Source organism: Ricinus communis, chromosome 1 (genome assembly GCF_019578655.1).
Source record: "Ricinus communis isolate WT05 ecotype wild-type chromosome 1, ASM1957865v1, whole genome shotgun sequence".
Lineage (NCBI taxonomy): Eukaryota > Viridiplantae > Streptophyta > Magnoliopsida > Malpighiales > Euphorbiaceae > Ricinus > Ricinus communis.
The window spans coordinates 4,639,320-4,654,395 of record NC_063256.1 but is presented as its reverse complement, the minus strand read 5'-3'; the positions used below and the strand labels follow the sequence as shown (position 1 = coordinate 4,654,395).

At 32.9% G+C, this 15,076-nt stretch overlaps 2 protein-coding genes across 7 annotated transcripts; one reads left to right on the top strand and one right to left on the bottom strand.

The window, feature by feature from the left end:
• Window positions 1–3,399: 3,399 nt before the first annotated feature.
• LOC8287019 lies at window positions 3,400–6,346 on the bottom strand. 4 transcript variants are annotated; one of them, XM_015719768.3, is made up of 5 exons: window positions 5,842–6,346; window positions 4,920–5,171; window positions 4,314–4,392; window positions 3,904–3,982; window positions 3,400–3,793 (listed from the first exon to the last, which is right to left on the bottom strand). In XM_015719768.3, the coding sequence occupies exons 1-5, from the start codon at window positions 6,109–6,111 to the stop codon at window positions 3,730–3,732; spliced, it is 744 nt and encodes a 247-aa protein (XP_015575254.1). In that variant the 5' UTR covers window positions 6,112–6,346; the 3' UTR covers window positions 3,400–3,729. The 4 variants fall into 4 exon arrangements, with proteins under 4 accessions (XP_015575254.1, XP_002520140.1, XP_048226399.1 ...); XM_002520094.4 differs by having other exon boundaries at window positions 4,920–5,168; window positions 5,842–6,341; XM_048370442.1 differs by lacking the exon at window positions 5,842–6,346 and adding an exon at window positions 5,293–5,804.
• A 1,026-nt stretch (window positions 6,347–7,372) lies between these two features.
• Window positions 7,373–14,540, top strand: LOC8287018. Of its 3 annotated transcripts, none has more exons than XM_002520093.4 (11): window positions 7,373–7,574; window positions 7,978–8,313; window positions 8,525–8,602; window positions 8,719–9,260; window positions 10,364–10,984; window positions 11,106–11,260; window positions 12,221–12,408; window positions 12,505–12,638; window positions 12,731–13,050; window positions 13,136–13,239; window positions 14,199–14,540. In XM_002520093.4, the coding sequence occupies exons 2-11, from the start codon at window positions 7,995–7,997 to the stop codon at window positions 14,267–14,269; spliced, it is 2,532 nt and encodes an 843-aa protein (XP_002520139.2). In that variant the 5' UTR covers window positions 7,373–7,574; window positions 7,978–7,994; the 3' UTR covers window positions 14,270–14,540. The 3 variants fall into 3 exon arrangements, with proteins under 3 accessions (XP_002520139.2, XP_015575275.2, XP_015575276.2); XM_015719789.3 differs by lacking the exon at window positions 7,373–7,574 and adding an exon at window positions 7,578–7,663; XM_015719790.3 differs by lacking the exon at window positions 7,373–7,574 and having other exon boundaries at window positions 8,120–8,371.
• The last annotated feature ends 536 nt before the right edge of the window (window positions 14,541–15,076 follow it).

The window sequence follows — 15,076 nt, the reverse complement described above, 5'->3', positions numbered from 1 at the left end:
TGAAATGCTAAAATGCTTCGATACTAAAATATTTTGTTCTAATGAAAAATATGAAATCACAGTCAGAATATAATTTATAACTTTGAGCGAAATGGTAAAAATAAAAGGGAATAAATTCAACTTTTCAAAAATTAGATGCACATGCATTGCATGCCAATTTGGCTTGAAATCTTACTATTTTACTGGTAAAATAAAATTGGAAAAAAACTCACGCATGAGAACATTTATTGCACAACAGTTTAAATTTAGTTATTATTGATTTATCTCATGCTTCTTCGTTATTATATAACATTTAAAAAGTTTAGATCCCGTTTAATTTAAAAGAAAATTAATTTAATAAAGAGTCTCTTTATTTGATCTTTAAAAATAGAACTAAACCTAAAAATAACAATCACCTGGCAATTTACAGCTGACAACTATCACTGTGGCTCAATTATCTTATCTTTTTTTTTTATTAGTTTATTGATTAATTAGAAAAACAAAAGGATAAATTGATCATCTTGTGTAAGCCACCGGTTTGGGTGTGTTCGTGAGTGTGATAGACGGCTGACTCATGTCCCGTCGCAAATGGATAAGTGAAACCATCAAAACGTATCAATGTTTGAAAAGAAAAACGAACCCACTTCAAGTGGCTAGATAGCCAATGGGCTCTTTCTTGTTTTCTGGTTTGAAGTCCAAAATCAATACTATACTATATATTATTTTAATTATTGATGCTGCTTTGTTAATGTACTTGGCGGGAAAATATCTGGTATTATGCAATTATATTCTATTTCTCAACGGTTAACTGCTGAGTTCGTAAACAGTCGGTAAGTTGGGTAACTACTAAAAAGTAATAACAAGTCATGGCGGCATCATGTCTTCCCAATGCTCTTCATTTTCCATGAAATGTGGGTTCGAAAGCCAAGTCACAGCCAATAATTGCAAGGCAAAATTCCGAATACAAGTGTGGCATTTTCAAAAATTAACACTGCAATTGTAATTACGCATTTAATTTTTCTACCCATACGGTTCGAAACAGACATACAATTCAATTTTCTTTAGCATTTATTAATCATTAATTATTAAAATCTTTTTCTGTTTGACAAATCATTTATTATTCTTAATAAATAATAATCGTATATATATGTATTGCATCACTATTGTTATTATACTCTAATCACATATAGTAATATATTAAAATTAATTATTATGATTTAGAAAACTATAACAATTAAATATATTTCTTAGTGTTTTTCTTACTAAATTTTTTAATATTTTAGGGTTTCAGTAAATACAATAAATATAAAAATCTTGTAATTTCTTTTGTTAAAAAATTATAAATATAGTTAATATATTATATTCTGGGATTAATTTCATTATATTATGAAACTTACTATTAATTAATATAATATCCATAATTATAATTATTGTTTAAATAGAAAAGTAATTGATTAAAGTTATAACTAGAATAACAGGGATAATATACCGCTGTTTGGATTTGATGAACTTTGATTTTCACGTTTGTCAAAGAAAAAAGAAAGAGATGAAATTAAGGAAACAGAAAAATTGAAGTTATAACTTTAGGAATTCTCTATAATGCCCATTAATACTACCAAAATAAAAATACACATTGTAAGGGTGAAAATGTCTAGCATTTTTATTTTTATTTTGTTTTCTATTCTTAAAATCGACGCCCTAAACAATTTGATTTTCCTTCATGTCTCTTGCAACAAATAAAGAGTTGGGTCATATGAGTAAATAATCCTTCCAAGAGAGAAAATCAAAATAAATTAATAAGTCACTTTAATAATACAGATGAAGATGAACACTCACCCACTTAGATTTCAGTGGACCCAACCCCTAAGTTTATAATCACAATTTCTAGCAAAAAAACATCATCAAATCAATTTCATAAAACAGTATCATGTGGTGGAGGCTCGAGTTAACGAAAATAAATACCTCATTTCTTCTTCTCTTTTTCTTTTTCTTTAGAGAACATTTTCTTCGTTTATTGATGTTTACACTATATAATTATTTATTTATAAAAGTAGTAGTAATTTTGAATTCTCAGTAACTATTTAACTCAGCCAGCTGGTATCTAGTAACTGATAAATTAAACCATTTGATATAATTTTATTAATAGTTATTGTTAGTATGTTAAATGAGCATTAAAAGTATTATTTATCATTAAATATATTTTATATTTTATTTTATATTTAATAATATAAATTAATTTATATTAATTAAAAAATTTATAGTTAATTTTTTAGCTCAATTATATTTATTATTAAAAATATTTTTAAAATAAAAATTTAAATTTAAATTCTAGTAATAAAAGTTTATAATTTTAAATATTATAATTATTTAACTATTAAAAATAATTTTAAAATAATAATTATTTACTTTAAAGTATAAAAATTTAATTAGAATAACAATTGAAAGTAAATTATTGTTAATAAGTTTTAATAAGAATAATAGTGTCAAGATAAATAAAAAATCAAATCAACTATCAGTTGATAAGAAAAAATTCTAAAAACAGCTAATTGAGATTAAATCAACTATCAGTTGATATTTTTTAAGTTCTTACTAAACGCTTTAATCTAGTTGTTCAGTGAGAAACAACTATCAGTTACATCAAACTTCTGAACCGAACACCTATCAATTTTTTAAAATTTTATAAATAAAAATATCAATTAATTCACCATTTTGTTAGTTTTTTTATTATATATGTTATATATAAAATTAAAAATATTAGAACTTAAAAAAAAAAAAAGCAAAAGACACAAAAATTAGATTATATATTATTTAGTTTAACTTAGAAATTTATGCATATATCCATTTTTAATTCCTTTATTAATAAAATTTCATTTTCTTTATAGATTCAATTTAGTTTTTTAATAGAATTAGAATTTATAGTTTATTTTAAATTTGAAAAGAGAGAATTTATCTCTTAAAAGTTTTGGCAAAGGAGAAAATGCGTCACAGACAACTCAGATGCTGGGTAAATGGGGCCATTAGGAAAAGGAAAACGCAAGTGGGACCCAGAAACGGTCCGACTAGGAAGATCAAATCAAAGGGGCTGAAAGCAACTGGTAATTGAAAAGGAAACAAACAGAAAAACCGACGCTGAGTCTTATCCATCCGCGTCATGCTCTTGTGTCCACAACAAATAATTAATCCCATGCCTTGCTGACTAGAGTAACTAACTAAGCTTCTCTCAACCTCAATTATTTGTAGCATTCCACGTGGCCTTCAAGAATTGAGCATCTGCGCTTCGCCGCTTATCAACGTATCCCATTCATTTTTTATTTTAAAAGAGTAGTCTGTTTCTTTTTATGTTACAAGTGGATTCCTATAATCTATCAAGTCTTCTGTTGTTCTCTCCTATATATAGAGAAACAGCTTCAAGTGGCACTATTACTCTAAGAGATGAATCATTATTAACGTAAGCTAAGCAGAAATTACCATGTTATGAGAATCGAAAACTCTATATATATTAGCAGTACCACTATCTACTACTCGCTGGGAGTATCTGAACCCAAACTCTCCTATAAAATAAATGTCTTAAAATGACATTTTAAACATAGGGAACAACATTTACCAATACATTAGCCTTACCAAAACTTTGTCCTACCTTCAAGAGAATCACCCTAGGTCAGCTATTTACAATGCATCATCAATTGAAGGAAATTAAAATATTTGCACCACCTGACCTAGTCTTGGCCCCAAATTGCTCTCCTCGTTGCTTCATTTCTGTATAGCTTGAGCCTTTGAAAAGTGAGGAGAAAGTGTCTTCTCCAACTCCAGTAAACTGAAATTCCAAGCAAATATCCAGTGGAGAAACTCCAAATATGAGGTTCAATACAAGAAAGAGGAAAAACAAAGAAAAAGAAAAAGGAGGTTAATCCACTAGTCACTTACATCTCAAATTTACGAAGAGCTTCGTTTCGTTTGGCCAAGTATAGGTCACTATCCTTAGGTATATTGTTCAAAGGATTGCCTGCAAGACCCATGAGAAAAGAAATACAAAAACATCAACATGCTATGTCTAATCAATGCAAAGAGATTGTAGATTTGTCTATCCACCAGAAATTCATGTATTTGTTTTTCTTTCTGCATCATTTAATTGAAATCTATTCTGACGCATAGCGAATGCTTGAGCCATCCCCTTGCTCGCATGAAGACTTAACTAAAACTTGAAAGAATGTTATGTATGGGCTGATTTTCAACTATTCCACCATACAATGGCAGTGGCGGCATGGATTGGTAACTTCAAAAGCTGTGGACATATATGCATAAACACTAACTTTGAATCAATTAAAGGGGCATACTTGGAATTGATGCTGGTTCTTTCACATCCACAATTTTGTGAGCATTTGGAGAGGTTGGTTTCTCAGTATGCTGCAATCCCTGTCCCGATCACATAGCTTAGATGGTCAATAAGAATATGTAGATCAGAAATACCACGCTCATGTGACATTTATAATTGACTGCAAGTAGTTGATGCTACAAACTCAAAAGCAAATGCCTGCAAAAAGCACATAGAGGAATTTCTTCATTTTCTTCCTTTATCTTTTCGACTAGAAGTTCCTCTTTACATCTATCTAACCTATGTGAATTCTTTTCTTGAGCTTTCTTATTTTACTCCCAAGTGAAAATATTGTAATGTAAGTAAATTTTAAACTCTTGTGTTTGGACAGCATTACAAGCCTTGAGTTTCAATACCTCAAAACTCCTACTTCATACTCCCACATCAAGTTAGTAAACTAAGCACGTCAATAAATTGAAAAAAAAGGTTATAAAACGAACATTTTTACTTATAGCTATGAGATGGAGAAAGCATTCCGCCACTGAGAATTTTCTGAGAAGATGTTGGAATATAAGGCACCAGCACATGTTAAAATGTTTTCAAATAGTAGAGAGCAAAGATCTGCTACCTTCTTCTTCTCCCTCCTTTTTAGTATCTTCATATGACACTTTTTAATGTAGTGCATCAAATGGTATCGAGAATGCCTGGAGCATAAGTGTTCTTTAATCTCTGGGTTCTCAGTTAGCCAATCAGAAATATCTTTAGACTTGACCACCTCATCTTTATCCAAAGATTCCAACCAGGAATAAACTGGTAGCCACTGATCTGTTCGTTGAAATCGAGCATGTGGAATATCAACCTGATTCAGTTCTGTTGCCTGCTATAGGAGAGATGACAGTTAATGAGATTATACAATACAGGGGAGAAAGTAGAAGAAGCTTTTACAATAAGTGAACTAAAGCAGAAACACAGAGCTAACCAAAAAAAAAAGAAAAGCTAACCAAAAAAAAAAAATTTGCATTCCAACTTTGAGTTTTCACATTTATCCCCATACATCTCAAGCAGAGCAACTTTGCAATTAAGAAAGTGCCCCAAAAATTAACACTGAAAAGCATGGCGGCTGACCAAAAAGAACTGCTTTGCCAAACCATATAATACTTAATACAGCATATGGCTATGGTCACAATTTGGCATCTAGTACACCCTGCTCACTCACTATTACTATCACATAAGCTCATCCTAGTTTTTATATCCTTGCATTTATCCCGTTAAACTAACCATAGACAATGCCAATTATTAAAAGTAAGTTATTTGAGCATTTAACAACCCCAGTCAACTTGGTTGGGATTAAGGCTCAGTTGAGTTTAGTTGAGTATTCCAAATTGCTCTTTTGCTCCAAAAAAAATAACAAAATTTGCATTTAATTAGCTCCGAATGTATCATATAAAATCAAAGGCGTTCCTCAATTACTTCTCAGCGAGAAGTATACCTTTTTTAATTGCATTAATTTAGCCCGCAAAGGAAAAACAAGAAATAAATGCAAAAGGTACCTGACTGGGCAATCTCATGTAATTTTGAATGGCAAGGAGGCGGTCAATAAGGTCGGTTCGAGGCATGGACTGGAGGTCAGCCGGTAAAGAAGTGCGGTTTGAATCGATCCAAGACTCGACCTCGGTGGTATTTACGGCTTTGGCCTCTGGGAATGCGCTTAACCAAGCTCGCGCCATCGTCTCCCATTCTTGGGATTGGTTCAGGTTTTGATCGCTGGGTGGTTTGTGGTCTTCTCCTAGGGTTTGTAATTGTTTGTCTGTGTTCGACATTTTTTGTTTTAAATTTATTTTGGTGCGGTATGCCCGGAAGATTGATAGATAAGAAGTGATGCTACCACCGGCGTTTTTTTAATTTTTTTAAGAAACGTTTCATGCGAATGATGTGAAACCACTCCGCTTGTTAGTTCTGGAAGATTGAGCATTAGTTACTTTAGCTTAAACCAAACTATGTCTTCTTTTTCTGATTTAATAAATAAAACACGATCTTATTTTTTAAATTAAATGATTTATTTTATTTGATCCAATTCTATTTTTATTTTCAAAAATTTCATATATAAATTATGAGATACAAATTTTAATTCTATATCTGTATTTAACTTTTATTTATGGCTATTTTTTGATAATTAATTTTAATATTGTTCAGCTATAAAAGTCCATCCGTTTTAGCTTTAAACCAACTATTATGATTATGATGAGACTATAATTAGAGGTGCAGGAAGCTATATTTTCGATCCTCTTCATTTCTTAACAGAAATGATACTAACAGTAAATTAAACATATGTATGTGATCAACTTCTTTGATATTCTATCACCTACCAATTTTGCTAAGAAGATATCATTTTGATAATTTGAGACCTCACTCTTATAAAATAAGCTTTAATAAAAACATATTACAGTTAACATAAGATTAACAATATAGTTTGTTTAGTTTTACAAAACTATTACCATTTAGACCAAAGTAAATTGGTATAAAAATCGGTAAGATTATTAGATATGATGATACACAGAATAATATTACTCTATGATAAATCACTATAATCAAAACTATTATCATTCTTATCATAATTTAATATTCTTTTAAGAATATTATCATTCTTATTGTAATTTAATATATTTTTTAAAAATATTTAAAAATAAAATACTTCATTATTCTTTTAGATATTAACACATATTATTATCTCATCTATTATTTTAATTTTCTTCAAATGCTATCCTTCTTCCTAGAATTTGTACTATCACTATCTCTTCTCATTTATCATTTTGCTGTTGTTCTTCTAATAATAATAATATTCTCATTGCTTATCCTATCAATATCCGTAAAAGTCAAATCTTCATTTTGGTAGAAAATGCATTATAATAGTCTATAATAGCACCGAGTTACAGAAAATTCTAATTTTTTTATTTGCAATACATGATAATATTAATATTTATAAAAGTGAAAAAATCCCTGAGTTCCTAAAAATTTGATAATAATTATTATTTATTTGGAAAAAAAAGAAAAGATAACGAGAAAGCAATTGGGCGCTCTCTGTGTTAGGATCCAGGATTATCCAGTGATGGGCTAAGATAATAATTTCAAAGCCCTAATGAAAAGGCCTTCAATTTCAGATGAAAAGTCAGATAGAAACAGTATACCTTTAAGCCCGAAAAGCGCGTCTTCGCCAACTCGCTCTCTCTGCCTTAGAGAAGTGGATCTTTCTCACATTTCTCAGGCCAGTTTGATATCCGATCAGGTAATTCTCACCTCTCTCTCATTCCGAAACCCAAAAGAAAATTATCATACTCATATTCTGTAATAACCGAAAATCTCAAATCACCAACGGTAGATCCTTAAGTTCGCCTTTATACTTGGTTAACCTTCTTATTTTTCTTACTTAATAACATCAATAATTAGCACATTGTAGTTGAGTCTATGCTTTTGATTTGCATGATTGTTTATCCTCTGCTCGGTTCAAATTCCAATTTATTTGGAAGCTTATGATTTTTAATCCTTAGGAAAGTAAAGTGTTGTTTGTTTTTTCTTTTTATCTTTTTTGGATTTAACTTTGAATGCACTAATTGCGCATTAACTTTTTGTTTAATCGCATGATAATATCGTTTATACATTCAATTAAATATAAGAGTTGTATTTTGCAGATACTTTTTCCTCAGCAATGAATTTTCTGCAGAGATATACTACTACACATCATAATGCGGTGACAGAACATGTTCCTCCTGTATATGAGCCTCCGATAGACACGCGTTATGCATCGTCAAAACCATCAGCAACTTTGGAAGGTCTTATAGCTGAGGATCCATTCCAGCAATCTCCTACAGCTACTGAAGCTCATGACGACGATGCAGCTCATGGATCTACTGTTGCAGGCGAAAATGGTAGAGCTGGTGGTGGTGCCAGTGCTAAGAATGAGTCTATAGATGTGGAGAATCACTCTGATGTTTCTGAAGAAGAAGGATGGATTACTATTCCACATGGTACATCCTGAACCATTGGAGTTAGGTTGTCATGTTGATTCAATGAGTACCATAGCATGTATGTTCCATGCATAGACAGTCATCATGTTTTGATTTCATTTACATACAAATTTGTTTCACTAAGCTTTCAATTGGTGTGTGGTTTTGATGCATTGTTTGATTTTCTCCTTGTAATCTAATGTCATATTTCACACCTCATAAATTCTTACAGGGAAACTTCCTGATGGCTGGAATAATGCACCAGATATAAATTCACTCCGCTCGCTGGATCGGTCATTTGTTTTTCCCGGTGCCTATTTTTTGTTATCTCTTGGTTCTTCTTCCAGTGTTGACTTGCATTAGTTATTATACATGACATAGATGTTGTATTCATTTTATGATACCTGAACTCTATATGTATTCCAGGTGAGCAAGTTCATATCCTGGCATGCTTGTCAGCATATAAGCAGGATACAGAAATTATTACTCCATTTAAAGTTGCTGCAGTGATGTCCAAAAATGGCATAGGACAAAGCCCTGAAAAACAAAATGGAAACATGAAAGATAGAACAAATTTGGAGTCGGGAGAAGAAATGGGCTCTGGCAACCAATTGATGGACCAAAATCAGAATGAGCCATTAAAACAGGAGATTGATTCACAGAAGGATATTTCTGCCAGTGAATCCTTCCTCAGAATGGAAGATCACAAAAGACAAACTGAATCGTTATTGCAAAGATTTAGGAACTCTCACTTTTTTGTCAGGATTGCGGAGTCAGGGGAGCCACTTTGGTCTAAGAAAGGTACTTTTGATCCCAGGTCTTCTGAGATGGATGGTCAGAACTCGACTGCAAATAATATATCTCGACTTGGTGCTCTTGTTGATAGAGGGAATTTTGATTTAAATGTCTCTGGTGGAGCAGCAAGGAATACTGTTAACTGTTACTCTCTTTCTAATGGGGACATAGTGGTATGTGTCTAAGAACCTCTATATTCTCGCTATTTAGCATTTTCTCCTGATTGACTTCTAAGAAAATAGTGTAGCTCTTTACTTTGTATTTGTAGTGGTCTGGTCTATTACTCATATAGCATTTTGGATGTTTTGGTTTGTGTCTGACATACAGAATAACATGCCATTTTAGTTATTCTTGAAATTGATGCCTGATATGTTTTCCATGGTCAGTGTTTATCACAAATGGTCCTTCATGGTTTTTTAAATTAGATGCTTTACAATTGAGCTAGGCCATGTCATTGTGTAGTCCTTTCTGCTTTTTGTGCTCTCAATTTACATGTAAAAATATGCATATTCCCAAAATGTATAGAAGTGCTGCATTGCATAAAAACAACTCCAACTATTACTATTTTATTCTGTATGCATGAGAAAATTTATGTGGCCAGCTGATATCTGGCATGAGTAGAAGGCTTTATTGCTTGTGCAGAGGAGGATGTCTTATCCTTCAATTATAATTACTGTATCTTGGTTTTACTTTTTTGCTTCTGACAGTGGCAATCTTCTTTTATCAAATAAATTAAAATATCCTATCTGGAGCTGCTATTGTAAAGCAAGGTGCATGAGTGGTTTTGCATCTTGCCCCAAGAAGCTTCAGTCAAGACTTTGTGAATTGAGTTTAGGTTATGTATTTTTCCCTCTTAGGATAGAAATCCCAAAATGTTAGCTATTTTATTTTGTATTTACAAAAATAATTTTAAGTAGAAGTCTATCTTTCATGCCTTTGTAATCTCTGTAATTTCATTGGTTTACATGTATATACCCTTTTTCTTTTATGCATATGTATTCTGAGCTTGACTCACAACAGTTGATGGCTTTATTAGCTTCTTGACAGACATCCACATATTATGAAATAATTATGTATATCCTGTGCATTAGTAGGAAACCTTGCAACTTATAATATATATTTGAAATGAGACCATTTCATAAGGTATGAAAGACGATATCTTTGGACAGTATCTATAACAGGGCAGTTCAGTATATATACAAGGCTTATTGATGTTCATTTTGAGAAGGGTCAGACTATTGATTCTCTTTCTGTTTCTTTGTTTGGAAGGATGCAGGTACTTTTACAAGTTAATATTGGTGTTAATTTTTTGAGAGATCCTATCATTGAGATTCTTCAATTTGAGAAATATCAGGAGAGAAATCTGTCTCCTGAGAATCAGGAGAACTTAAATTGCGTGAATTATGATCCCTGTGGTGAATTGTTAAAATGGTTGCTTCCTTTGGATAATACTCTTCCTCCTCCAGCTCGTTCTCTATCTCCTACTCGTTTAGGTTCTGGTTCAGGAATAGTTGGTGCTTCTCAAAAGCCTTCTCCTTCTGGTTCTCAGCTCTTCTCCCATTTTAGAAGTTACTCCATGTCATCATTGCCTCAGAATACTGCATCATCTCCTCAACCTGTGAAAACCCAAAGTTCTAAACCCAGCTTTGACATTGGAGACTGGAACCAGTACTCATCTCAGAAGTTATGGAAAAGTCAGAAGGTAGGGGTTGAAGGTCTTTTATCTTTCCGAGGTGTATCATTAGAGCGACAAAGATTTTCTGTTCGTTGTGGACTCGAAGGCATCTACATTCCTGGAAGGAGATGGAGGAGGAAACTTGAAATTATTCAACCAGTAGAAATTCGTTCTTTTGCTGCTGACTGCAATACAGATGACCTTCTTTGTGTTCAAATAAAGGTGTGCGTTAAGAATTTTGCTACATCATTACATTACACGCGGAATATCATCTGATATAGCTAACAACTCTAGTTGCTTATTGTACAGATTTTAATATTTTCCTATTCCTTCTGTTTTGCAGAATATTTCTCCATCAAGCAATGCTGATATTGTTGTATTTATAGATGCTATAACAATTGTTTTTGAGGAGGCTTCAAAAGGTGGCTCACCTTCATCTTTACCAATTGCTTGCATTGAAGCTGGAAATGACCACTATTTGCCAAATTTAGCCCTCAGGTTGTTGTTCGCTCTAGGTATCTTAATGCGCTCTCATTTATTGGTTGTTTAACCACATTTGCCCTGGTTTATCCAGTTGTCCTACACTTTGCGGCGTCTATTTACTGTATTTTAGTATTTTGCACGCACTAATAGTACATGTTTCGTTAATTCCAACATACCTAGTTGGAGAAGATTAAGGTAAGGGCTTCTTTGCTATGCAACTGTCATCATAGGATTAAATCCTTTGTTTCATGCATGAGAAGTAAATAAGTATACTCTTGATGTTTGCATGAGGTTTACATTTGTATTAAAATTTTAATTGTGATGAATTCGCAATCTAGGAGTGCATGAAGCCTATTTGGTATTCTTATATTTCAGAGTGGTGTTTTGCAGTTGGACCCATTCCAATTGACGGCTCAATGTTTTAGAAAATTGTTGCATTGTTATCTGTTCAACATTGCTTCTGTATTATGATTTCAATGTAAGCCAGCCTACTCTAACCTGAAAAATGGTTAGATAGTTCATTCATTTGTTAACCCTCATAGTGCTTTTTTCTTTTGTTATTTTTTTTTCTTTTAAATTTCTGTTATCAATATTTGACGAATAAATAGTGTTCTGCTGTATATTAGAACTGATAGTCTAAAAAGCATGCAATATGCTGTCCTCCTTTTCTGTAGAGGAAAAGATTAACAAATAGGAAATAAAAGCATAAAATGTATGGAGTGATTTACTGGAAGGATGGATAAATTTCGTCCTTATGATTTATAAAATTACCTGTTTTTTTTATCGTGGGATCCTATGAACAGATTTTTCTGATATGCAGTTAAAAGACTTTGTAGGAGCATAAATTTGTCAGTAGAGAAAGCATTAACTGTAACCAATGGTATCTAACTGTTCCTTGTGGGGAGAAAGCTTAGTTCATGAATTGAAATGAAGTTGTTATCTATCATCAGCTTATTGTGAATTTCCTCGTGGCAGGAGAGGTGAAGAGCACTCTTTTATTCTTAAACCAGATTGCTCTATGCAGAAAACTCTAAAAGCTCACAGTGAAAGAATTTCTCCATCGTCAAGTTTGCATCTTGCACCTAGTCCCATTGAAGGAAGGAGGAGCATTTCGGATGCTGATAAGTATGCAATTATGGTATCCTGTCGGTGCAACTACACAGGTAACCATCCAGTTATCTATTTGGTTCATCATAGATAATATGATTAACTTCATACTATTCTCATTTTTCTTATTTCATTGTTTGTGCTAAATGAAGGGTCTAGGCTATTTTTTAAGCAGCCAACCAGTTGGCGACCACAAGTCTCTAGGGATCTTATGATCTCTGTTGCATCTGAAATATCAGGACAATCTTCTGGATCTAATGAAAGATCTTCTCAGCTTCCTGTTCAGGTTTTTCTTAATCTGCATTTTCATGATTGTTACATTTCATTGAATTTTAGTTTGTGTCTCATAGTTAGAAATTCTCTTGTTGAATTTTCCAGGTCTTAACGCTTCAGGCTTCAAACTTGACACCCAAAGATCTAACTATGACAGTTCTTGCACCTGCCTCATTTACTTCTCCTCCTTCGGTAGGGTCCTTGAGTTCACCAACGACACCAATGAATCCATTTGTTCGTTTATCCGAGTCTACTACAATACAGAGGCTGAGTTCTGCGCCTCCTTCAGAGAATCCAAAGCAGAGCAGTAATGGTGGAGTTCACTCTCATTCTTTTAATCAGCAATCTTCTCCCATATCTGATGTCATTCCAAGTGATGGTTTGGGTTGCACGCATCTGTGGCTGCAGAGTAGAGTTCCACTAGGGTAATGATAATATAATTTGCTTCAGTTACTTCTTTTTTCCCCCTCTCTTTGGACAGAAACTGATAATGGAGTTTGCTTGCATCAGATGCGTTCCTGCTCAATCAACAGCTACCATCAAACTTGAGTTACTTCCCTTGACCGACGGCATAATTACACTGGACTCATTGCAGATTGATGTTAAGGATAAAGGTACTATCTTCTATCATCTGTCTTATTTTTTTCCTAGTGTGATGGCTGTGTGTTAATATGAACTAGGTTTATACTCTTTTTAGGGTAAAAGACCAATCTTTTTTTCATTTCTTATGAACTACCAATTATCCCTTTTTGTATTTTCCTTTTCCCATAATTGCAGGCATCATGGGTTATCTCATCCAAAAACAAAAAAAAAAAACAACTTTCTTTTGATAATTTGTTTGCTGAGAAACTCAAATTTAGATTGCATGAACTAGGTGGTGACTAAACTTGAATGTTACTGCATTTGGCCAAGTGACTCACCAAGTTAAGATAGTTTTTGTCTCCTTACGGTTGATGTACATACAAAGACATTGTGTAATGACCTTTGGATTGCTACTTGTCATGTGACCCTTATATATGACTACTCCCCTTTGGTTGTTAGGTGGAAATTAGAATTGCCGGTTTTTCACCCCTCCACTGCAAAATCTGTACAATGTTTAGTCTGAAGTGTCAAAATAATATGGACTGAACTGCCCTTTGCTTTAGCCTTGATGCCTCGTACATGTGTGTGGATAATGATAAAGAATATATATGCATTTTGTGTTCATGGTTAGAAGATTAATAATATTGGTGCTAAGGTTCATACGATCTTGCTAAGACTATTGTGTTTTTATGAATTTTAAGATAATTCTATTTTGGTCATCTCTTATCTGACTGTCTTTAAGGTTAAGTATTTTGAGCTGCCACATCTGTTGCTTTCTTGGAAAAAGGAAAATGTAGGTCTTTGATGTTACATCTGATTATGATATTGTTTATACAGTTCTATTGGATGTAAGTTTTGAATCGTATGATAGAATGGCAGACTCTGTCATCTTTCTGGTTCCATCTCTTACTACATTAACATTTTTTTCGATAACCCAAAAGGGCAATCAACAGTTTTAAGTTCTTATGAGTAATATTTACTGGTTGAACAGGTCTTACCTACATTCCTGAGCATTCACTGAAAATAAATGCAACTTCGAGCATTTCTACAGGGATTATTTAGGATCAATTTAGTGTAATTTCTATTTGTTATCACACTTCTTCAACTGCGGAAAAGATTTCGAAAGGCTGCCTGATATGTGGCATCTAGTTATTTCCTCCCTTGATGTTGTGGGAATTGTTGTGTTGATCTGTTTTGAAAATACAACCTCACCTGATGTATCTTAAATCGTGACCGCGAGAAGCAATATTTGTTCTATAGCCCGGGATGGGAAAGAAATATACCCTTTGTAGACAGTTTACACTTGTATGACAGAACAATTCATTCTTGATCTTGTGTATGTGTTCACTACTCTGAACACCTGTGTTTCTTCTGTTTCTTTCATAGATGCAGTGATAAGGGTTCCATAATTATCTTTCAGAAAATAGAAACGGCTGGACTAATAACTAATTAAAACTGTGGTTGGCATGGAAATGATGTCCTGGCTTAGAAGAATTTTATTGCTGTAATATATGATATTAACCTGCTTTTAATGGTTGGAAGCATGTTCCTATCCAAGATTTCTTCTCTATTTTTGTTGAAATGATTTAATGTCATCCGTTTCGATTAGCAGTACATGTGATTCTGACCTAGAGTTGTGCCAAACTAGATATGGTTAGCAGCTATAGTGTCTTAGTTTTTTTTTTATATAAAATAGAGAATAAATTACCACATTTTGAAGAGGGAAGTTTTGAGCTTGATACCTTAACTTCCCACACTATTTGTTTGTGCCTGTGCTTGCCTTGATGAGTGTAAATATGGAATTATTTACGAAAATTGAATATACAGATGGTTTAAAATCAGAGTGATTTGTGAACACAACAATAAAAT

Coding starts and splice junctions, on each gene's coding strand:
- LOC8287019 (XM_015719768.3), bottom strand. CDS start 6,111: ATGTCGAACACAGACAAACAATTACAAACCCTAGGAGAAGACCACAAA. Junction 5,172..5,841: donor ACATGAGATTGCCCAGTCAG/GTACCTTTTGCA, acceptor TCTCTCCTATAG/CAGGCAACAGAACTGAATCA. Junction 3,983..4,313: donor AGAACCAGCATCAATTCCAA/GTATGCCCCTTT, acceptor TGGGTCTTGCAG/GCAATCCTTTGAACAATATA.
- LOC8287018 (XM_002520093.4), top strand. CDS start 7,995: ATGAATTTTCTGCAGAGATATACTACTACACATCATAATGCGGTGACA. Junction 8,603..8,718: donor TCGGTCATTTGTTTTTCCCG/GTGCCTATTTTT, acceptor TATGTATTCCAG/GTGAGCAAGTTCATATCCTG. Junction 11,261..12,220: donor TTGCCAAATTTAGCCCTCAG/GTTGTTGTTCGC, acceptor TCCTCGTGGCAG/GAGAGGTGAAGAGCACTCTT.